Below are 24,550 nucleotides of genomic sequence, written 5' to 3'. Positions count from 1 at the left end.
CTCAATATTGGATCAGAGTGAAGGCTAAACTTCTCCCATCGTGACTGGGAGTAGGCATGGGTGCTCCTGTGTGCTGGGACGGGGGGTCGTTCCCTACCTGTGCAGGTTGTCTTGGGGTCAGTCAGGCAATGAAGGCTGTCTGCACCATCTGCCTTCTTTGTCCCTTCGGTTGATGGGCCTTGTGGTGGGGAAATCGTCCTGGAACAATCAGTGTAGCTGAGGGGGAAGAGGGACGGGGAGATGTGGAGCTCCAAGCAGAAGCGCTGCTTCCCCAACCACAGGCACAGTGCTGGTGTGACTGGGGCTTATGGCAGGACTATTTGCAGGAGGCTCTGGTCCCTCAGGCCCCACAGTTTATGGCTCCCCCAGCTCCGTGTGAGAGACACACAAACTCTCAGTGCCTGGTCTCCCTGCTGGGCTTTGCTTAGAGAAATTTCCCAGGAGATTTTCTGTTTTAAGTGGTATTTAAGTGCTTACCATGTGCCAGGCACTGTACTAAGTGTGGGGTAGATACAAGATAATCGGGATCAATCAATCAGTCATCATATTTATTGAGTGCTTATTGTGTGCAGAGCACTGAACTAAGAGCTTGGGAAGTACAGGTTGGCAACATATAGAGACAGTCCCTACCCAACAGTGGGCTCACAGTCTAAAAGGGGGAGACAGAGAACAAAACCAAACATACTAACAAAATAAAATAAAAGAAATAGAATAGATATGTACAGGTAAAATAAATAAATAAATAAATAAATAGAGTAATAAATATGTACAAACATATATACATATATACAGGTGCTGTGGGGAAGGGAAGGAGGTAAGATGAGGGGGATGGGGAGGGTGACGAGGGGGAGAGGAAGGAAGGGGCTCAGTCTGGGAAGGCCTCCTGGATGGACACAATCTCTGTCTCACAAGGGACTCACAATCCTAATCTCCATTTCACAGATGAGGTAAATGAGGCCCAGAAAAGTGAAGTGACTTGTGACTTGTCCATGGTCACACAGCAGAGAAGTGTCAGAAGCAAGATTAGAACCCTGGTCTTCCAACTCCCAGGCCCATACTAGGTCCACCAGGCCATGCTGCTTCCCTAATAATAATGGTATAGGTTATGTACCAAGCATTGTACTAAGGGCTGGGGCAGATATAAGATGATTAGGTCTCACAGTCTCAGTAGGAGGGGGAACAGGTACTGAATCCCCATTTTACAGATAAGGACCTGAAACACAGAAAAGTTAAGTGACATGTCCAAAGTCACACAGCAGACAAGTGGTGAGCTGGGATAAGAGCCCAGTTTCTCTGACTCCCATGTCCCTGATCTTTCCACTAGGCCACACTGCTTCTCTGGTCAGCAGAATATTGGTGACCATAAAGGAGATTGGTAAACTCTCACTAGGAATGTAGTCTGTTCCTCTCCTACGAAAAACAAACAAAACCAAATTGTACATGACAAAAAGTATGTGATATTTGAGAGCTGGCTAAACTTTCTGAGAAAAATATGCCTCAGGTGAATCAGCATTTCAGAGTCCTCGAGAGAAGACACTTTTCCTGTTGAATGAGTTTCTCAGGGTCATTTTCATATTCTTGTTCCTCAGGCTGTAAATGAAGGGATTCATTGTGGGGACGACCACTGTGTACAGCACAGATGATATAGAGCCCTTACTGAATGTTTGGGTAGATGTTGGACAAAGGTAGGTCCCAAGGGTGGTGCTATAGAATAAAGAGACCACAGACAGGTGAGAAGCACAAGTGCTGAAAGCTTTCCACCTACCCCCTGCAAATGGGATTCTCAATATGGTCGAGATGATGCGAACGTAAGAGAACAGAAGGCCGGTGATTGGACCTACCCCAACTACTACTGCAGGGACAAACATGATTACTTCATTGATGAAAATGCTAGAACAGCTTTAGGATCTGTTAAAGTTCACAGAAGAAGTGAAGAATTTCCCGATTGGTACAGAAGGATAAGCGTACCACCAATAGGGTGTGTGTCAGGGCATGGAGGGAACTGAAGATCCAGAATCCAGCAAGCACCAGGGTACAGAGCCGTGGGCTCATGATGGTGGTGTAGTGGAGGGGGTGACATATGGCCTCGTAACGGTCATATGTCATCCCGGTGAGGAGAAAGTGGTCCAGTGTTCCAAACAGAACGAAGAAGTACATTTGTGCCAGGCAGCCAGGGTAGGATATGGATTTGTCGTGGTTCTGAATGTTGACCAACATCTTGGGGACCGTGGTGGACAGGAAGCAGATGTCAGCCAGGGAGAGGTTGGTGAGGAAGAAGTACATGGGGGTGTGCAGGTGTGGGTCAAAGCTGACGGCCAGGATGATGAGTAGGCTCCCCAGAACTCCAAGCAGGTACAACCAGAGGAATAGCATGAAGAGGAGCTGCCGCTGCTCTGCCAAGTTGTACAGTCCTAGGAGGAGGAATTCTGAGATGCCCGTTTGGTTTCTCCTCTCCATGGGGCTGGAGGATCTGCTGGCGGAGATGTGGCAGGAGAATGGGATGGTGCAGCAATCACAACCAGGTTCAGACTAGGTTTTATGCAGTTCAATGTGTGTGTTCTTGTGCAGGGCATGGTGAATAGTGGAGAGACTCCTGCTGCTCCATTTCAGACATCTCCCCAGCTTTATAGGAAATGTGGTTAGGAGGGCTGGGTTCTGGCTGGAGTATTTGTTCATCTGAGATTGTCCTGCTCACACTCACCAGCCTTCCTGGGGTCCTGGGTTCACCCTTCCCGGGCCCGTGTGTGTGTCGGCAGAAGGTGCAGCGGGTTCTATTTTGCCCCACCCCCAGGCACGGCATTGGGCTCTCCCGGTCCGGCTACTCCTCGTTCTCAACCAATTGTCAGCTGTGTGACTTTGGGCAAGTCACTTAATTTCTCTGTGCCTCAGTTACCTCATCTGTAAAATGGGGATTAAGATTGTGAGCCCCAAGTGGGACACCTAATCACCTTGTAACCTCCCCAGCGCTTAGAACAGTGCTTTGCACATAGTAAGCGCTTAATAAATGCCATTATTATTATTATTCTCCATGGAACACCTCATCAGAGACTCGGAGCCCATCATCAGTGACCCTTCAGGTTTCTCCTCACCGGATTGAACAATCCCAGTTTCTTCAGACAACCCCATTCCCTGACATTTCTCCATCATCACTACTCTCTCCTGAGCTTTCTCCATGGAATCTCATCCCAATTCTCAGGCCAAGCGTATTCATGACTAAGGAGAAAAATTGTGCCTTGCTCATTTTGGTGCTAAAATAATATTTCTGGGTCCTGTTGATGGAGTTTATGGTGCTTGCAGCTGTTCTGCACCCTACCCTTAGCAAATGCTCTCCAACTCCTTTCTTATGCCTTCTTATAAGTTTATTTTTGCTTGCTTTTTAAGCCCATCACACCAGTTTTTGCAAGGCTCAGCCCACTCCTCACTCCCAGTCTTTTTTGTCTTCCTCGTGTCTGGAGTTCCCATAAGAATGAGGGTTTTGGCGTCTGCAGGGGGTGTTCCAATGGGTACAGTAGTCTTCCCTCCACCCACCAACAATTACAGGAGTGAAGTCTGATCTCTTTCATGAGTGGAGGTTGGGTCATGCGTGCGGCCGGGGTCTCCATAAGAGGGAAGCTCCTGTCTGTGATGGGCCGCTGGCTGGGCAGGACAGTCTTCTTCCTCTCCCCCCACAGTATGAAAGTAAAGCCCATAACCACCTAGGAAACACTGGGAAAGACTGCAGGCATTTGTACTCTAGTACTCTTGATTGGAGAGGAGAGAATCTTGATAATTACCCCCTCCAAGTGCTGTTTTAGCTATTTGTTTTAATGTTAATAATTTGGGCAATTAAATATTCAAATGGCTCGTATTCTGAATTGTAATTTCCTGTTGTTCTTTTTCTTCTATGAGTCTCTCTTCCCTTAGTTAGTGGGGCCAGGGTCCAGAGAATTGATTCCTTGTCTTGTATTTTTCTTGAGGACAGAGATTATGCCTGCCTACCCGCTGCTGCTGTGCTTTCCCAGGAGCTTAGTACAGTGTTCTACACACAAGTGTTCAATAAATACCAGTGAGTAAATACCAGGGCTTAGTATGAAGTAGGTACTCAACAATAACACTAATACAGTAGTGAAAATGGCTGTTATGATGTGATTTCTCCTTTTAAATCCTCTAGAAACCCTTGATAATAGGTAAACATCCCCACACTTCTCCCTGTTCTGGAAGGAAACCCCACCTAATTAACCCCTTCAAGGTCCAGGCAGTAAACTCTTCCCCATCCCTGAATCCACTGTTAAGCCTAGGCATTTCCCAGGTTTAAACACTGCAGGTTGAAATCCATGTCAGGGGGTATGAAGGATTTCTAGTTGGCTCGGAGGGATTCTAGGCGATTAGAGCCGGGAAACTCTGCTGGGAGGTTCTACTCCACCTTGGCTGATCCATGGTGATCATACCCTGAGCCCATCCATAGACGCCCGGGACTCCGTTCCCGAGAGGCCCGCCCGCCATCACACCGCGTGGCCTTGCTGCTTCCGGAAGGATCCTGTCCTCAGAGCGCCGCCATAGATGCCCGGGACTCCGTTCCCGAGAGGCCCGCCCGCCCGCCCGCCATCGCTCCGCGTGGCCCCCGCTGCTCCAGGAATGATCCTCTCTTCAGAGCGCCACCATAGACGCCCGGGACTCCGTTCCCGAGAGGCCCGCCCGCCATCACACCGCGTGGCCTTGCTGCTCCCGGAAGGATCCTCTCCTCAGAGCGCTGCCATAGACGCCGTGACTCCGTTCCCGAGAGGCCCGCCCGCCCGCCATCACTGCGCCCCCACGGACGCACCCCTGCTTCCACCCCCCCCCCCCCACTTAGGCGACCTTCCTTAAAGTGCCCCTCATCCCCGCCTTCCCGGTCCGGTCCTGACTGACTCTCCCCCCCGCCCCCTGGTAAAAAGCCCTTGTTAGCACCATGTTACATTAACGACAACCTCATTCGCACCTACTCAGCCATCCCATGCTAGTTGACTGTTTGCTCCTCTCCCCAGGTATCTCTGCTCCCTGACCCACCTTAACAGGCCCACCCTACTCCAGCACTTAATAGCTTGTATCTGCTTTCTGTGACATCATTATCTGCCAATTTTATTATTGCCATAGCATATTGATTGTTTAACTGCACCCTGTGATGCCATCACCTACTTATATCATTGCTACTGTTTTATTGCTTCTGCATCTAAATTGTTAACCTCCCGCTATACTGTCACTCGCCCTGCTGACCTCACCATGAACTTTAAATTCCCTTGCTCCCAACTGCCATTCCCATTTCTCACCTTCCCTTTCCCCTCTCCCACCCAGCTTTTTCCCTCCCTCTCCCCAACCAAGACCACTCCCCCTCGCCCCCTACCGAGGATCCCTCTGTACCAGTGCCAGTCCTCCGCTACTCCCTCCCGGCCCCCTCCCTCCCCTTCTCCCCGCCCCCACCCCATCCCAGTTCTCCTTTCCCATCGCCACCCCCCTTCCCACTCTCCCCGCCCAGGACCCCGCCAACTCATCCCAATCCAAACCCTCCCCACCCCTCGCACCCTTCCCCCTCCCTCCCCTCCCTCGACAGATGCTGCCAAGTGTGGCCTCTGGAACCCCCCTCCGTTTTAAGTAAGATCCCTTTCATCCTGGACCTATTCCTTTCCAGCTCTCTACTCCTCCTCGCCCTAACTGAAGCATGGTTGTCTCCAGACGACACGGTCTCTTCAGCTGCTCTCTCCAGTGCAGACCTCTTCTTCTCCCACTCCCCCAGACTCACCGGAAAAGGAGGAGGTGTCGGTTTCCTTCTCGCCCCCCAATGTCGCTTTCGCACTATCCCTCCTCCCCCTTCCCTTTCCTTCCCTTCCTTTGAAGCCCACATTATTCGCCTCTACCACCCCCTCCAGATTCTTGTAGCCGTCATCTACCGCCCTCCCGGCCCCACTTCCAACTTCTTTAACTACTTTGACCCCTTCCTCACCTTCTTTCTCTCCTTCTCCATGCCCACTCTGATCCTCGGAGACTTCAATATCCACATGGATGTTCCTAACGACTCCTCTGCTGCCCGCCTTCTATCTCTCCTTGACGCTGCCAACCTCTTCCTCCACCCCACCTCACCCACTCACCAACTTGGTCATACCCTCGACCTCATCATCTCCTACCGCTGCACTGTGTCCACCCTCACCAACTCTGAAATCCCTCTCTCTGATCATAATCTTCTCACCTGCCTCCTCACTCACACTCCTTTCCCCTGTAAATCCGTATTACTCCCTCACAGAGATCTCCACTCTCTGGACCCCACCGATCTTTCGGAGCGCCTCACACCCCACCTCGCCACCCTCTCCTCTCTACCCAGTCTTGATGATCAGATTACTGCTCTCAACTCTACACTTTCTGCTCAGCTAGACTCACTCGCTCCCCTTTCCCTTCGCCGCTCTCGTACCACTAACACACAGCCCTGGATCACTGCCATTGTCTGCCTCCTTCGCTCTTATGCTCGCTGCTGGCGAAAGTCTAAACACCATGCCAACCTCTTTCACTTCAAGTTTATCCTTTCCTGCCTTAAATCAGCCCTCTCCTCTGACAGACAAAACTATTTCTCCTCCCTTATTGACACCCATGCCCATCGCCCCCGCCAGATCTTCCGTACATTCAACTCCGTTCTCAGCCCCCCGGTTCCTCCCCCTCCTCCTTCCCTCACTCCCAACGATCTGGCCTCCTACTTCATTAACAAAATTAAATCCATCAGGTCCGACCTCCCCAAAGTCATTTCCCCCCCTTCTCCAACCCCCCGGCTCTCAACACTCTCTGCTACTCTCCCATCCTTCCCAGCAGTATCCTCAGAGGGGCTCTTCTCGCTCCTCTCAAGCGACTCAGGCCACCTGTTCTTCGGACCCCATTCCCTCTCATCTCATGAAATCTCTCGCTCCATCCCTTCTCCCCTCCTTAACTTCCATCTTCAACCGCTCGCCTCCACTGGTTCCTTCCCCTCTGCCTTCAAACATGCCCATGTCTCTCCCATCCTAAAAAAACCCTCTCTCGACCCCACCTAACCTTCTAGTTATCGTCCCATATCCCTCCTACCATGCCTTTCCAAACTCCTTGAACGGGTTGTCTATACGTGCTGCCTAGAATTCCTCAACAACAACTCTCTCCTCGACCCCCTCCAGTCTGGCTTCCGTCCCCTACATTCCACGGAAACTGCCCTCTCAAAGGTCACCAATGACGTCCTGCTTGCCAGATCCAACGGCTCCTACTCTGTCCTAATCCTCCTCGACCTCTCAGATGCCTTCGACACTGTGGACCACCCCCGTCTCCTCAACACGCAATCTGACCTTGGCTTCACAGACTCCGTCCTCTCCTGGTTCTCCTCTTACCTCTCCGGTCGTTCATTCTCAGTCTCTTTTGCAGGCTCCTCCTCCCCCTCCCATCCTCTTACTGTGGGGGTTCCCCAAGGTTCAGTGCTTGGTCCCCTTCTGTTCTCGATCTACACGCACTCTCTTGGTGACCTCATTCGCTCCCACGGCTTCAACTATGACCTCTATGCTGATGACACCCAGATCTACTTTTCTGCCCCTGCTCTCTCCCCCTCTCTCCAGGCTCGCATCTCCTCCTGCCTTCAGGACATCTCCATCTGGATGTCTGCCCGCCACCTAAAGCTCAACATGTCGAAGACTGAACTCCTTGTTTTCCCTCCCAAACCTTGCCCTCTCCCTGACTTTCCCATCTCTGTTGATGGATCTACCATCCTTCCCGTCTCACAAGCCCGCAACCTTGGTGTCATCCCCGACTCTGCTCTCTCATTCACCCCTCACATCCAGGCCATCACCAAAACCTGCCGGTCTCAGCTCCGCAACATTGTCAAGATCCGCCCTTTCCTCTCCATCCATACCGCTACCCTGCTCATTCAAGCTCTCATCCTATTCCGTCTGGACTACTGCATCAGCCTTCTCTCTGATCTCCCATCCTCATGTCTCTCTCCACTTCAATCCATACTTCATGCTGCTGCCCGGATTATCTTTGTCCAGAAACGCTCTGGGCATATCACTCCCCTCCTCGGAAATATCCAGTGGCTACCAATCAATCTGGACATCAGGCAGAAACTCCTCACCCTGGGCTTCAAGGCTCTCCATCACCTCGCCCCCTCCTACCTCACCTCCCTTCTCTCCTTCTACAGCCCAGCACACACCCTCCGCTCCTCCGCCGCTAATCTCCTCACCGTACCTCGTTCTCGCCTGTCCCGCCATCGACCCCTGGCCCACGTCATCCCCCGGGCCTGGAATGCCCTCCCTCTGCCCATCCGCCAAACTAGCTCTCTTCCTCCCTTCAAGGCCCTACTGAGAGCTCACCTCCTCCAGGAGGCCTTCCCAGACTGAGCCCCTTCCTTCCTCTCCCCCTCGTCCCCCTCTCCATCCTCCCCTTCTTACCTCCTTCCCTTCCCCACAACACCTGTATATATGTATATATGTTTGTACATATTTATTACTCCATTTATTTGTTTATTTTACTTGTGCATATCTATTCTATTTATTTTATTTTGTTAGTATGTTTGGTTTTGTTCTCTGTCTTCCCCTTTCAGACTGTGAGCCCACTGTTGGGTAGGGACTGTCTCTATATGTTGCCAATTTGTGCTTCCCAAGCGCTTAGTACAGTGGTCTGCACATAGTAAGCACTCAATAAATACGATTGATGATGATGATGATGATGATCTTTCTCCAGCCCCGCAGTCCTGAGGGCCAGCCCTGTCTCTGGAGCAGTGTTAGTGTCCAGCATTCTTCACCTGTGATGGACTTTGACCAGTTAGGTCTTCAGAGCCATCCTGTCACTCCAAGACCTGTCCCTCCCCACTTCCCCTGCAAATCCTCACCTTGTTTTTCCCCTGACTCTTTTTTTAAATAATGGTTTTAAGTTCTTACTATTTGCCAGGCACTGTACTAAGCCCTGGGATAGATGCAAGGCAATCAGGTTGACACACTCCGTGTCCCACATGGGGTTCATAGTCATAATTCCCATTTTACAGATGAGGTAAATGAGGCACAGAGAATTTCATTGACTTGCCCAAAGTTACACGGCAGACAATTGGCAGAGCTGGGACTAGAACCCAGGTCCTACTGACTCTCAGGACTGCACTCTATCCACTAGGCCAAGCTGCTTCTCAAGATGAAAATTTGGCATCCATTATCTCATCGAGGACACCAGCCATCTACTTCACTCAACCCAGGTGGATGGACCGTTTTTTATGGTATTTGTTAAGCACTTAATTTGTGCCAGGCGCACTGTACTAAGAAGCGTGGCTCAATGGAAATAGCGTGGGCTTCGTTGTCAGAGGCCATGGGTTCTAATCACTGCTCTGCCACTTTTCAGCTGTGTGACTTTGGTCAAATCACTTAACGTCTCTGTGCCTCAGTTCCCTTAGCTGTAAAATGGGCATTAAGATTGTGAGCTCCAGGTGGGACAACCTGATTACCTTGTATCCCCCCCAGCGCTTAGAGCCGTGCTTGGCACATAGTAAGTGCTTAACAAATCCCATCATTATCATAATCACTGCAATAGATCCAAGTTAATCAGGTTGGACGCAGTTCATGTCCCACATGGTGCTCTCAGTCAATCCCCATTTTACAGGGAAGGCACAGGGAAGTGAAGTGACTTGCCCAGTGTCACACAGCAGACAAGTGGTAGGAGTTGGGATTAGAACCCCATCCTTCTCACTCCCAGGTCTGTGCTCTATCCAGTAGACCACCGTGGCTCAGTGGGAAGAGCCCGGGCTTTGGAGTCAGAGGTCATGGGTTCAAATCCCGGATCTGCCAATTGTGAGCTGTGTGACTTTGGGCAAGTCACTTCACTTCTCTGTGCCTCAGTTACCTCATCTGTAAAATGGGGATTAAGAGTGTGAGCCCCCCCTGGGACGACCTGATCACCTTGTAACCTCCCCAGTGCTTAGAACAGTGCTTTGCACATAATAAGCAGTTAATAAATGCCATTATTATTATTATTATTCTCAAGATCTTGCCCAGGAATGGTCAGTCTTAGTTTCTTGTCTTACTGGATGACTTAAAGGGAAAATTAGGAATGTTAGATGATGCATCTCTAACCATTAAGATGATATTAAGGAGAGTAACTGTTACCAGTGGGCCAGTGGTCCACTGGGTACATGGCCCACAAGCTGCAGGATAAGTGATACCAGCAAGATAGTGCATAGAGCCTGCACAGACAGACTGCTAGGTCATCTCGGGAACTAATTGTTCATTCTTGAAAGAGTCTTTCAGAGAACCACTCTTTGCATCACCCAAAGGAGGAACTTCCCCCTGAGGGTTCCCACACACTATCATCTAGGCTAACTAAGAATCTCTCAAAAATGGTTCAAACCTATGATCATCAAAAGAAGAAGGAACTTGGACTGTCTGTATCACCAGAAAATAGGTATTTCCTCTCCAGGATTCATTAAAAGGAGAGAGGGACTTCCTCTGTGTGCAGGGCAGCAACTAGAAAGACTTTCAGAGGGGGTGTCTTACAATTTAAAAAGCACAACTAGTTGCTGCAAACGTGTGTGTCTTTCTGTTTGTGCCGGGATGGTGCACCTTGTTATGTGGGATCAGTGGGATGTTTTAATAAAGACGACCTGTTATACACTGAGATCTTGGGGTATAGTGTCTTCAGTAATGACTATGGAATGAGACAGACAGATAGTGTCCTGTTCCCTGAACGGGTCAATGAAAATAGTAATGATTCATTCATTCATTCATTCAATCATATTTACTTAGCACTTACAGAGCACTGTACTAAGTACTTGGAAAGTAAATTTGGCAACAGATAGAGGCAATCCCTACTCAACAATGGGTTCACAGTCTAGAAGGGGGAGACAGACAACAAAACAAAACAAGGAGATCGGCATCAATACCATCAAAACAGATAAATAGAATTTTAGATATATACCCATCATTAATAAAATAAAGTAATAAATATGTACGAATATAAACAAGTGCTGTGGGGAGGGGAAGGGGGTAGAGCAGAGGAAGGGAGCAGAGATGATGGGAAGTGAGGAGGAGCAGAGGAAAAGGGGGGCTCAGTCTGGGAAGGCCTCCTGGAGGAGGTGAGCTCTCAGTAGGGCTTTGGAGAGGGGAAGATAGCTAGTTTACCTGATGTGAGGAGGGAGGTCATTCAGGCCAGAGGTAGGAAGTGGGCCAGGGGTCTACAGCAGGACAGGTACAGTGAGGAGGTTAACGGCAGAGGAGTGGAGTGTGCGGGCTGGGCTGGAGAAGGAGAGAAGGGAGGTGAGGTCGGAGGGGGCAAGGTGATGGAGAGCTTTGAAGCCAATATTGAGGAATTTTTGCTTTGTGTGAAGGTTGATAGGCAACCACTGGAGATTTTTGAGGAGGGGAGTGACATGCCCAGAGCGTTTCTGTAGAAAGATAATTCGGGCAGCCGAGTGAAGTATAGACTGAAGTGGGGAGAGACAGAAGAATGGAAAATCAGAAAGGAGGCTGATGCAGTAATCCATTTGGAATACGATCAGAGATTGTACCATCAAGGTAGCAGTTTGGATGGAGAGGAAAGGGCGGATCTTGGTGATGTTGTGAAGGTGAGACCAGCAGGTTTTGGTGATGGATTGGATGTGTGGCATGAATGAGAGGGTAGAGTCAAGAATGACATCAACATTGCGGGCTTGTGAGATGGGAAGGATGGTAGAGCCATCCACAGTGACGGAAAAGTCAGGGAGAGAACAGGGTTTGGGAGGAAAGATAAGTAGCTCAGCCTTGGACATGTTGAGTTTTAGGTGGTGGGCAGACATCCGGGTGGAGATGTCCTGAAGGCAGGAAGAGATACGAGCCTGGAGGGAGGGAGAGAGAACAGGGGAGGAGATGTAGGTTTGGGTGTCTTCTGCGAAGAGATGATAGTTGAATCCATGGGAGTGAATGAATTCACCAAGGGAGTGAGTATAGATGGAAAACAGAAGGGGATCAAGAACTGACCCTTGAGGAACCCCTACAGTTAGGGGATGGGCAGGGGAGGAGTAGACTGTGAAGGAGACCAAGAATGAATGGCCAGAGAGTTAAGGGGAGACCCAGGAGAGAATGGAGACCATGAAGCCAAGGTTGGATAACGTGTTGAGGAGAAGGGGATGGTAGACAGTGTCAAAGGCAGCTGAGAGGTTGAGGAGGATTAGGATAGAGTTGGAGTCATTGGATTTGGCAAGAAGGAGGTCATTGGTGACGTTTGAGAGGTCAGCTTTGGTGGAGTGGAGGGGACGAAAGCCAGATTGGAGGGAGTCCAGGAGAGAGTTGGAATTGAGGAATTCGAGGCAGTGAGTGTAGATGACTCGCTCTAGGAGTTTGGAAAGGAAGGGTAGGAGGGAGATAGGGCGATAACTGGTAGGGGCAGTGGGGTCAAGAGAGGGGTTTTTTTAGGATGGGGGAGACATTGCAGAAGGGAAGAAGCTGTTGGACAGTGAGTGCTTGAAGATGGAAGTTAAGGAGGGGAGAGGGAAGAGGTGAGAGTTTTTATAAGATGAGAGGGAATGGGGTCTGAAGCACAGGTAGAGGGGGTGGCACTTAAGAGGAGGGAGGAGATCTCCTCTGAAGATACTGCTGAGAAGGATGGGAAAATAGAGGAGAGGGTTGAGAGCAGGGGGATGGAGAAGGGGAAGGGGTGACTTTGGGGAGCTCAGACCTGATGGTGTTAATTTTCCTTATGAAGTAGGTGGCCAGGTAGTTGGGGGTGAGAGATGGAGGAGGGTGAGGAGCAGGAGGATGGAGGAGGGAGTTAAATGTCCAGAACAGCTGACTGGGGGTGATGGGCAATAATTGCGGGCTTTGTTAAGTGCTTACTATGTGTCAAACACTGCAATAAGCATTGGGGTAGATGCAAGATCATCAGATTGGACACAGTCCCTGTCCCCAACTGGGGTCATGGCTAAGATAGCGGGAGAAGAGGGATGTCATTCCCATTTTACAGGTGAGGACAATGAAACACAAAGCAGTGAAGTGATTTGCCTAAGGTCACATAGCAAGCAGGTGGCAGAGCTGGGATTGGAACCCACATCCACTAAGCCACATTGTTTCTCTATGGTAACAGCAACCATCAAACCGTTCTGCCACTGCTGGAAGGAGAATCAATCATTGCCACTGTGGGAGAAAGAATCCAGGACTGAATGGCCCTGAATAGACTGTGAGCCCACTGTTGGGTAGGGACTGTCTCTATATGTTGCCAACTTGTACTTCCCAAGCGCTTAGTACAGTGCTCTGCACACAGTAGGCTCTCAATAAATATGATTGATTGATTGAATGAACAAGCAATCATAGCATCACCTACGTTCTTGTGTTCTTGTGCTTTTGTGCTTTCCTGTCAGCAGCATCAAGTTTCACCCCTCCCAGGCCAACCTCTGTACCTTGCAGAAGGGACAGGAGGGGAAAATGTATTGTGATCCTAACGTCAGCCGGACCAGGCTGTTTTTGTTGAAAGCCATGACGTTGGGTCATCGTCTTAAGGTAGGCTGCCTGCCCCTTCTCCTTCAATCTTGAACGTGAAGTAGGGCAGGCTGTGTGGGGTAAGAGTCTCCTGCAGTTTAGAACCCCCATACTGCAATGTTCTGTGAGCTAAACCGAGCTGGTTCTGAGAATGCCCCTGCCTGGACACTGAAGCTTAGGCATTTTCACTGAAGAGGGCCAGCTGGGGTTGGTACGAGTTTAGCTGTTCAGTTTTGGCACAAAAGCCACAATGCCTAAACTTTTCCCAGTTTTTCTGAACTCCCTTGGGGCTGCCTGCAAACACCTGGGACTTTCCCAACTAGATGAGGATGCATGATTGGCCCCCATAAGACAGACCTTAGCCTGGAGCATGGAGGAGGAGCTGGTTCATGGGATAGCAACATCACATTCTTGCAAACCCTTCTCTCAACCCATCATGATGATCTCCTCTTGCCCTGGCCTCTTTCATCAGCCCCATCTCACTCTGCCCCCTCCTGGGTGCCCTCTTTCGGGAATCCTGTTTTTGCTCTCTGCTCTTCCTGCTCTGGGAGAACCAGCAGCAGGTTCAAGTGGCCCGAAAACTGGGGCCGATCTAGGGCTCTCAGTGGGTGGTTATGGTTATATGGGGAATTGGAGCCGAAAACCACAGTCTGGAGTTTCGTTGGAGATCAGACTCCCTCCTCTCCCTTCTCCCACCAGCCCCAGAGTGAGAGGTCTCGGGAAAAGGGCACCATCTGCAATGGGCATAATTCTGGGAGCCAGGAAGGGGATCATGGGGCTCTGGGCATCTCACTGGGTCTCAGGGTTCCTGACCTCTCAGACAAAGAGAGCATGGGAAGACGTGGACAGAGGGAGGGGAGTCGGAGAGTGAGCGGTTGAAGATGGAAATTAAGGAGGGAAGGAGTGAAGGGCTGAGAGTTTTTATAAGATGAGAGGGAATGGGGTCTGAAGCACAGATGAAGGGGTGGCACTTGAGAGGAGGGAGGAGATCTCCTCTGAAGATCTTGCTGGAAAGGATGGAAGAGTAGAGGAGAGGGTTGAGAGCGGAGGGGTTGGCGAACGGTGAGATGTGACTTTTGGGGAGCTCAGACCTGATGGTGTTAATTTTCCTAATGAAGTAGGTGGCCAGATCGTTGGGGGTGAGGGGGAGGAACAGCAGGCTTGAGGAGGGAGTTAAATGTCCGGAACAGCTGATGGGGCTGATGGGCATGGGTGTCCATAATTGAAGAAAAATAGTTTTGCCTGGCAGAGGAGAGGCAGGAAACGATAAAGTTTAAATGAACAAAGTTGCCATGGTGACCTTCTCCAGTTCTGGTGGTGAAACACCGTGGTTCAGGCAGGTTGTTATTAGGGCTGGTAGGGATCAGGGGAGACTTGTTGGACTTTAGCCAAGAAACTCCCAGGGCAATACCCCAAACTCGCAGAGGGCAGCACCAGCACAACCCCCTTCAGATGGCATCCAGGCTGATAGACAAAAGTGCCATGGAAACCCAGCCCAGGCATCATTTGTCACACTGTAGCCAGCAGATACTGCTAGAACAGAGCTCCCCTGTGTACCCAGTCTCTGGCGCACTGGTCCCTGATTCCTGATGCATGGCTCAAGCTGCTGACCTCCACCGACCTCTGGCCCTCCTTGACCTTTCTCCATCCTTTGCAGCAGGGGCCGCAGGAGAAGATGCACTGCACACTATTGGCTTGTTCTGCTAACTCCATTGTATTGTATTCTCCCAAGGGTTCAGTACAGTACTCTGCACATAGTAAACCCTCAATAAATACAGTTGATGATGGTGATGATGATGCAGACACACAATCAGGTGAGCCAGGTGGCTTTTGTAGAAAAAAGGTCATTGTGACAGACACCATCCCACACTTGGAAGCCCTTCCCTTCTCTGTCAGTGATCTGAAAGCAAGGGTGGCTGGAATGTGTATCTTAGAACAGTGCTTTGCACATAGTGAGTGCTTAACAAATACCATCATCATTATTATGATTATCTATTTATATTAATGTCAGTCTCCCCCACTAGACTGTAAGCTCATTGTGGGCAGGGAATATGTGTGTTATATTGCTGGGCTGTACTCTCCCAAGTGCTTAGTACAATTCCCTGCACACAGTAAGCAGTCAATAAATATGGGTTGGTTGATAGATTGGTGATGGGTTGAAGTTTCCTTCATTTAGAACCCCCAGACAACAAGTACCCGGGTGTTCTGTGACTTCAACTGAGAAGGCTCTGAGGGTGTTCATGGAACATGGAAGACTTGGCATTTCAAGTGAGGAAGAGCAGCTCCTCATACCCAGACTGGAGCACCCAGCCCAGACATGTGGCTGTTCGTTTCTCTCCTAAATGTGATCAGTAACATATAACAGAGAGGAAGAGCCTGTGGAGAGACGAGGTGAGGACCCACACTCCAGTGGAAAGTTAATGGGGGTCTGTGCCTCCCCCAGAGACATGCCCTTCTCCCAGACCCCTCCCCAGGCCCTGACCATCAGGGACGGGGGTCATGGCTCCACTTCCCACTCGGCAGACCTGGCCACTATGGCTGTCACCGGGATGATGAGGCCAGTGACCCCACCCCCAGGATGCCCAAATCCTGTAGCTTACCATCGAGGAGTGGGTTTGAGATATGGTGTAGTCCTGATATCGGAGTAATCTGAAGGCTGAAGTTCTCCCGTCGGGTGGGTAATAGGTGAGGGTTCCTCCCGTGGGCTGGCTTGGGGGGAGGTACCTTACCTGTGCAGGTTGTCTTGAGGTTAGTCGGGCAATGTACTCTGCATATGCTGTCCACCTCCTCTGTACCCTCGGGGGATGAGCTTTGTGGTGGGGAGCTTCTAGAACAATTGATGTGGCTGAGTGGGAAGAGGGACACAGGACTGCAGGGTCCCAGGCAGGAGCACTGCTTCCTCACTCATGAGGGAAGTGCAGACGGGAAAGGGGCTCATGGCAGGACTATTTACAAGTCTCTGGGCCCTTGGGACCCACACTCCCATGGCTCCCTGAGCTCCTTGTTAGAGACAAACAAACACTCAGCTTCTGGTTTCTTCCTGGCCCCTCTTGGCTCTGCTGAGGGAGGTATCTGGAGATGATAATGTAATCTTACTGGGGACAGTTTAGCATGGCTTAGTGGAAAGAGCACTGACATAGCAGAAAGGGGTCATGGGTTCTAATCCCAGCTCTGCCACTTAACAGCTGTGTGACTCGGGGCAAGTCACTTAACTTCTGTGTGCCTCAATTACGTCATCTGTACAATGGGGATTAAGACTGTGAGTCTCATGTGGGACAACCTGATTACCTTGTATTCCCCCAGTGCTGAGAACAGTGCTTTGCACATAGTAAGCGCTTAGCAAATACCATCATTATTATTATTATTATTTGTTTTCCTGGGACGTACCTTCTATCATCACTAGTGTGCTCCCTCCAATGACCTTCCATGAATGGATGCCTTCCTAATCCTTTCCTGAACCTTCCACTATCCCTCTTATCTTGCCTTATGCCTTTGAGTCATTTCCGACCCATAGCGACACCACGGGAACATGTCTCCCAGAACGGCCTGCTCTGCATCTGCAATCACTCTGGTAGTGTATCCAGAGTTTTCTTGGTAAAAATCCGGAAGTGGTTTACCATTGCCGCCTTCTGCACAGTAAATTCTAGTCTCCACCCTCAACTCTATCCCAGGCCGCTGCAGCCCAGCATGGGTGAGTTTTGACTTGTAGCAGATTGTCTTCCACTCGCTAGCCACTGCCCAGGCTAGGAATGGAATGGATAAGTCTCTGCTTGACTCTCCCTCCCCTAGCTGAAACTGGCAGAGTACTGGAAACTCTCCAGGTTCGACCCTGAGAGGGGCCACTATCTCTCACCTTTCCATAAATCCATAACATCCATATATTTAGTAAAAAAAAATCCCATTTGAACCTGTTTGATTTCTGCCAGAATTTCTTACATTTCCTTTTGTTTGGCTTGACTCTTCCACCATCGAGTGAAATTCCAGGAGGCCTCCAGGAGGCCTTCCCAGACTGAGCCCCCTTCTTCCTCTCCCCCTCCTCCCCCTCTCCATTCCCCCACCTTACTTCCTTCCCTTCCCCACAGCACCTGTATATATGTATATATGTTTGTACATATTTATTACTCTATTTATTTATTTATTTTACTTGTACATATCTATTCTATTTATTTTATTTTGTTAATGTGTTTGGTTTTGTTCTCTGTCTCCCCCTTCTAGATTGTGAGCCCACTGTTGGGTAGGGACCGTCTCTATATGTTGCCAACTTGTACTTCCCAAGCGCTTAGTACAGTGCTCTGCACACAGTACGTGCTCAATAAATATGATTGATTGATTAGGTGTTCCCTCCTCACAGTGGTGTGGGATTTGGTCAACAATGAGTCTTTATTGTCGCTATCTCTGCCCTTCATGAACAATGACACTTCAAACATAACCCGACTTAGTATTCATCTTTTTCGTCAATATCCAGCCTTTTTCACTGCTTTTCCCTTTGAGAAAAGTTAATTGATGGGTTTTTTAGAGTTTCACTTTGTACAAATTCTGCAATTTGTCATCACACCTGTAGGCTGTTCCTCCCCAACTCCTATGATGTTTATTTCTTATTATCACTTATTGTAGCAAATATTTTCAAATCATGACTCTGATGTTTAGTTGGTACAGATAAGAAACCACCGTGGCACCATTTGTTTTGAAACAATTCTACCCTTTTCCATTTCTTTTACAGTTTGTATCAATGGTAGGGATTTGTTTTAGAAGTACCCCGTTTTTATTTGTGCAAAATAATTTGCAGAAAGGGAGCTGAGTTACTTTGTTCCAATAAAAGTGAAAATTCTACCTCTTACCAAAACTATTTCACAAGAGTTGTGGTGTTTATTAAATGCTTATTATGTTCTAAGCTACAAGGTTACCCACACACCTTCAATTATACATTCATAATCCAATTTTTTTGTCACTAGACAATTGAACCCCATCTAATTCCAGTGCTGGACCGGGGATTCTGACCATACCAGACCCCACTGCACCCAGAGCCGTAGTACTGGGAAAGAGCAGAGAAATTCTTCACGAGATAGCTCTTTTTTAGCCACTGTGTCTGACTAGACCCTTGCACCCTGGATTGGGGATTCTTTTTTTAGGACACTGTATGGTGGCAGAGGTTACCACAAAGGCTCGGGAAGCTGGGAAGTAGCCGGTGAAGAGAGATGACATGTAAAATGGTGCAGAGCTTTGAAGCTAATGGCAAGGAGTTTCCCTTTATTGAAGAAGGAGAAGGATGACCACTGGAGATTTTTGAGGTGTGAAGAGGTGTTCATTCATTCATTCAATCATATTTATTGAGCACTTACTGTGTGCAGAGCACTGTACTAAGCGCTTGGGATGTACAAGTTGGTAACTTATAGAGACGGTCTCTACCCAACAATGGGCTCACAGTCTAGAAGGGGGAGGCAGACAACAAAACAAAACATGTAGACAGGTGTCAAAAACATCAGAATAAATAGAATTATAGCTATAAGCAAATCATTAATAAAATAAAGTAGTAAATATGTACAAGCAAAATAAATAGATTAATAAATATCTTCAAATATGTACAAGTGCTGTAGGGAGGGGAAGGAGGTAGCGTGGGGGAGGAGGAGACGAAAAAGGGGGCTCAGTCTGGGAAGGCCTCCTGGAGGAGGTGAGCTCTCAGTAGGGCTTTGAAGGGAGGAAGAGAGCTAGTTTGGCAGATGTGTGGAGGGAGGGCATTCCAGGCCAGGGGAAGAACGTGGGCCGGGGGTCGGCGGCGGAACAGGCGAGAACAAGGCACAGTGAGGAGCATAGCGGCAGAGTAGCGGAGGGTGCAGGCTGGGCTGTAGAAGGAGAGAAGGGAGGTGAGGTAGGAGGGGGCGAGGTGATGAAGAGCCTTGAAGCTGAGAGTGAGGAGTTTTTGCTTGATTCGTAGGTTGACAGCCAACCACTGGAGATTTTTGAGGAGGGGAGTGACGTGCCCAGATCATTTCTGTTGAAAGATAATCCGGGCAGCAGAGTGAAGTATAGACTGAAGCGGGGAGAGACAGGAGGATGGGAGATCAGAGAGGAGGCTGATGCAGTAATCCAGTCGGGATAGGATGAGAGATTGAACCAACAAGGTAGCGGTTTGGATGGAGAGGAAATGGCAGATTTTGGCAATGCTGTGGAGGTGACACTGGCAGGTTTTGGTGACGGAGTGGATGTGTGGGGTGAATAAGAGAGCGGAGTCGAGGATTACACCAAGGTTGCAGGTTAGTGAGACGGGAAGGATGTTAGTGCCATCTACAGTGATGGGAATGTCAGGGAGAGGACAGGGTTTGGGAGGGAAGATAAGGACCTCAGTCTTGGACTTGTTGAGTTTTAGATGATGGGCAGAATCCAGATGGAGATGTCCTGAAGGCAGGAGGAGATACGAGACTGGAGGGAGGGAGACCCTCACCCCTCACATCCAAGCTGTCACCAAAACCTGCCGGTCTCAGCTCCGCAACATTGCCAAGATCCGCCCTTTCCTCTCCATCCACACCGCTATCCTGCTCATTCAAGCTCTCATCCTATCCCGTCTGGACTACTGCATCAGCCTTCTCTCTGATCTCCCATCCTCGTGTCTCTCCCCACTTCAATCCACACTTCATGCTGCTGCCCGGATTGTCTTTGTTCAGAAACGCTCTGGGCATGTTACTCCCCTCCTCAAAAATCTCCAGTGGCTACCAATCAATCTGCGCATCAGGCAGAAACTTCTCACCCTGGGCTTCAAGGCTGTCCATCATCTCGCCCCCTCCTACCTCACCTCCCTTCTCTCCTTCTACAGCCCACCCCGCACCCTCCACTCCTCTGCCGCTAATCTCCTCACCGTACCTCGTTCTCGCCTGTCCCGCCATCGACCCCCGGCCTACGTCATCCCCCGGGCCTGGAATGCCCTCCCTCTGCCCATCCGCCAAGCTGGTTCTCTTCCTCCCTTCAAGGCCCTACTGTGAGCTCACCTCCTCCAGGAGGCCTTCCCAGACTGAGTCCCTTCCTTCCTCTCCCCCTCATCCCCCTCTACATCCCCCCATCTTACCTCCTTCCCTTCCCCACAGCACCTGTATATATGTATATATGTTTGTTATATAGTGCATAGTACATAGTACATATTTGTTACTCTATTTATTTATTTATTTATTTTACTTGTACATATCTATTCTATTTATTTTATTTTGTTAGTATGTTTGGTTTTGTCTCTGTCTCCCCCTTTTAGACTGTGAGCCCACTGTTGGGTAGGGACTGTCTCTATATGTTGCCAACTTGTACTTCCCAAGCACTTAGTACAGTGTTCTGCACACAGTAAGCACTCAATAAATACGATTTATGATGATGATGATGAGAGAGAGCAGGGGTGGAGATGTAGATCTGCCTGTCATCAGCGTAAAGATGATAGTTGAAGCCGTGGGAGCGAATGAGTTCACCAAGGGAGTGAGTGTAGATAGAGAACAGAAGGGGGCCAAGATCTGACCCTTGAGGAACCCCTACAGTAAGGGGATGGGAGGGCGAGGAGGAGCCCACAAAGGAGACTGCGAATGGTTGGCCGGAGAGAGAAGAGGAGAACCAGGACAGGACGGAGTCTGTGAAGCCAAGATTGGATAGCGTGATGAGGAGAAGGGTGAGGTCCACAGTGTCGAAGGCTGCTGGGAGGTCGAGGAGGATTAGGATAGAATAGGAGCCATTGGATTTGGCAAGAAGGAGGTCATTGGTGACCTTTGAGAGGGCAGTTTTAGTGTAGTGTAGGGGATGGAAGCCAGATTGGAGGGGGCCCAGGAGAGAGTTGGAATTGAGGAAATTGAGGCAGTGAGTATAGACGACTCGTTCTAGGAGTTTGGAAAGGAAGAGAAGGAGGGAGATAGGGCAACAACTAGAAGGGGCAGTGGGGTCAAGAGAGGGTTTTTTTAGGATGGGGGAGACGTGGGCATGTTTGACGGCAGAGGGGAAGGAACCAGTGGAGAGTGAGTGGTTGAATCTGGAAGATAAGTAGGGGAGGAGGGAAGGGGTGAGAGTTTTCATAAGATGAGAGGGAATTGGGTCTGAAGCACAGGTGAATGGAGTGGCACTTGAGAGGAGGGAAGAGATATCATCTGAAGATACTGCTGGGAAGGATGGGAGAGTAGCAGAGAAGGTTGAGAGCTGGGGGGCGGGGTGATGGACAAGGGGGAGGGGTGACTTTGGGGAGCTCAGACCTAATGGTTTCAATTTTACTAGTGAAGTAGGAGGGCAGATCGTTGGGGGTGGGGGATGGAGGAGAGGGAGGAACAGGGGGCCTGAGGATGGAGTTAAATGTACGGAAGAGCTGATAGGGGTGATGGGCGTGGGTGTCAATAACGGAGGAAAAATAGTTCTGCCTGGCAGAGGAGAGGGCTGAGTTAAGACAGGAAAGGATAAATTTAAAGTGAACAAGGTTGGCTTGCTGTGCTGAGTGGTGCTGAAAAAAGATGATCCATGTAGCAGTGTAGAGAATGGGCTGGAGAGGGGGAGAGCTTCAATCAGGAAGAGCAGTGATGAGGCTGATACCTTATGTAGTCTTGCTGGGCTAGGATTTCAGGCTTGGACCAGCGTGGATCGAGAGGATAGGGTGGATTAAGGAAATGTGGAGGAAGAACTGACAGGATTTAGAAAGAGAATGGTGTGAGAATTGAAATAGAATGAGGAAGTCAAGGATCATGGCAAAGCAGCCGGCTTCTGGGAACAGGGAAGGGGCGGTGAAGTTACTGGCAGAGAGAGGAATGTTTGGAGGGGGAGAATTAGGAGGAGATGGAGAAGGAGGGGCTTTTTGAAGGAAGGTGAGGCGTTCAATTTTGAACAGGTTGAATTTGAGGTGCAGGTGGGATAGTCAAGTGGAGCTGTCTTAGGGACAAGAGGAAATTTGGGATTAGAACCTAGGAACAGAACCAAGATTAGAATGCTTCTTTTGGGGAGGCATCATGGTTTAGGGGAAAAACCATGGGCCTGGAAGTCAGAAGTGGGAGGTCAGGATTAGAGAGATGGAACTGGGAGTCATCCGCATAAGGGCCTTTCCTGATTAAGCCTTATTTTCCCTGACTTCCTCTCTTCTGCATCGTCTGTGCACTTGGATTTGTTACCTTTGGGAAATTGATATTGACCTCACCCTCAACCCTACAGCACTTATATGCATATCCATAATTGTTTTATTTATATATAGATCTATCTTCCCCTCTCAACTGTAAACTTGCTGTGGGCAGAGAATGTGTCTACAAACTCTGTTGTATGGTACTCTACCCAGCACTTTGTACAGGTCCCTGCACACAGTAAGTACTCAATAAATACCGATGATTAATTTATTGGTTGATTGAGGTGGTAAATAAAGTAAATAAATGCCTCAAGCGAGTGAGTGCAGAATGTGTGAAGTAGGGACCCAGAACAGAGGCTGTGGGACAATGACAACTAGTGGATGATAAGGGAAAGAGTTGCTAACAAACAAGACGAAGGGATTACAATCTCTGGAAGAAGCCAGATTTCCTACTGATGAATTTTCTCAGGGCTCCTTTCATGTCCTTGTTCCTGAGGCTGTAGATGAAAGGGTTCAGCATGGGGATCACCACCGAGTACATCACCGATGCTATAGAGTCTTCCCTGGCTGTATGGGTGGACTGGGGGCTGAAGTAGACCCCAAGGGCAGTACCATAGAACAAAGAGACCATGGACAGATGAGAGCCACAGGTGGAGAAAGCTTTATACCTTCCTCTGGCAGATGGGATTCTCAAAATAGTGGAGAAAATCCGATTGTAAGAGAACAGAAGGCCCGTAAGGGGACCTATCCCTAACAGAGCTGCAAGAACAAAGAACAATATTTCACTGATGAGTGGATCAGTGCAGGAAAGTTTTATGATCTGGATAGGCTCACAGAAGAAGTGATAGATTTTATTGTCTGCACAGAAGGATATTCGAAGCACCATTAAAGTATGTGTCAGAGCATAGAGACCGCTGATGATCCAGGACCCAGAAACCATCAGGACACAGAGCCGTGGACTCATGATAGTGGTGTAGTGGAGGGGGTGGCATATGGCCACGTAGCGGTCATAAGCCATCCCAGTGAGGAGAAAGTGGTCCAGACTTACAAACAGAATGAAGAAATATATTTGCGCCAGGCAACCAGTGTAGGATATGGATTTGTTGTGGGTCTGAATGTTGACCAGCATGTTGGGGACCGTGGTGGACAGGAGACAGACGTCGGCCAGGGAGAGTTTGGTGAGGAAGAAGTACATGGGGGTATGCAGGTGCGGGTCAGAGCCGATAGCCAGGATGATGAACAGGCTCCCCAGGAACCCGAGCAGGTACATCCAGAGAAACAGTATGAAGAGCAGCTCCTGCTGCTCTGCCCGTTCGGACAGTCCCAGGAGGAGGAATTCCAAGACGCCAGTTTGGTTTCCCCTCTCCATGGGGCCAGAGGATCTGCTGGGGGAAACATGGCAGGAGAATGGGATATTGGAGCAATCATATCCTGTCTCTGTTCCTTGGTCTGTGCAGTTTCCGGGGAAAGAACTGGCAGAATAAGTACTAAAGGGAAACAGTGGATGAGCACAGGCCTTGGATTCATACAGCCTGGGTTCTAATACTGGCTCTGCCACTTGCATGCTGTTTGTCCTTGGGCAGTCACTTACCTTCTCTGGGCCTCAGTTTCCTTAACTGTAAAATGGGGATTCCCTATGTGTTCTCCTTCCTATTTAGACTGTGTGCCCCGTATACAGACAGAGACTCTGTCCAACCTGATTAGCTTGTATCTACTCCAGTGTTTAGATCAGTGCTTGGAACATAGTAAGCATTTAACAAATACTATCATTATTATTAGTAGTAGTAATGTCATTATTATTCTTGTTATTTTTGCTATTGAAGCGACTCCCTAAGCTTGATATCAGACGTATCCCCACACTTTCCATTCAGAAGGTAAGATGTCTGGCTGGGCTGGGATTAGAGGCTGGTGAACTTGTTCGTTTGAGAGTCTCTGGTTTATATTCTCTGGCCTTCCTGTCTCCTGCATTGCTCCTCTCTCCCAAACACATTCAAATGAGTTGTCCCCTGCTTTAGGAGTTAATCATTCTATTTATCTACATCTCATCTATCCAGTC

At 49.3% G+C, this 24,550-nt stretch overlaps 1 protein-coding gene, 1 non-coding gene and 1 pseudogene across 2 annotated transcripts; all 3 read right to left on the bottom strand.

Annotated features, from left to right (window-relative positions):
- Nucleotides 1-1,514: 1,514 nt before the first annotated feature.
- On the bottom strand, nucleotides 1,515-2,457 carry LOC119922747 (annotated as a pseudogene).
- A 14,683-nt stretch (nucleotides 2,458-17,140) lies between these two features.
- Nucleotides 17,141-17,278, bottom strand: LOC119922774. The gene has a single exon (XR_005448709.1). It is a non-coding gene; the product is annotated as a small nucleolar RNA SNORA7 (small nucleolar RNA).
- Nucleotides 17,279-22,915: 5,637 nt separating this feature from the next.
- LOC119922746 (olfactory receptor 7A10-like) lies at nucleotides 22,916-23,863 on the bottom strand. The gene has a single exon (XM_038742419.1). The coding sequence runs from the start codon at nucleotides 23,861-23,863 to the stop codon at nucleotides 22,916-22,918; it is 948 nt and encodes a 315-aa protein (XP_038598347.1).
- Between the last annotated feature and the right edge of the window lie 687 nt (nucleotides 23,864-24,550).

The sequence above is a fragment of the Tachyglossus aculeatus genome, unplaced genomic scaffold, assembly GCF_015852505.1.
Source record: "Tachyglossus aculeatus isolate mTacAcu1 unplaced genomic scaffold, mTacAcu1.pri scaffold_123_arrow_ctg1, whole genome shotgun sequence".
NCBI classification, from domain to species: domain Eukaryota; kingdom Metazoa; phylum Chordata; class Mammalia; order Monotremata; family Tachyglossidae; genus Tachyglossus; species Tachyglossus aculeatus.
Note: the sequence above shows the minus strand (reverse complement) of the source record. Positions and strands in the feature narration are given on the sequence as shown.

Bases quoted from the DNA above. Each gene is read 5' to 3' on its own strand.
- LOC119922746 (XM_038742419.1), bottom strand. From the start codon at position 23,863: ATGGAGAGGGGAAACCAAACTGGCGTCTTGGAATTCCTCCTCCTGGGA.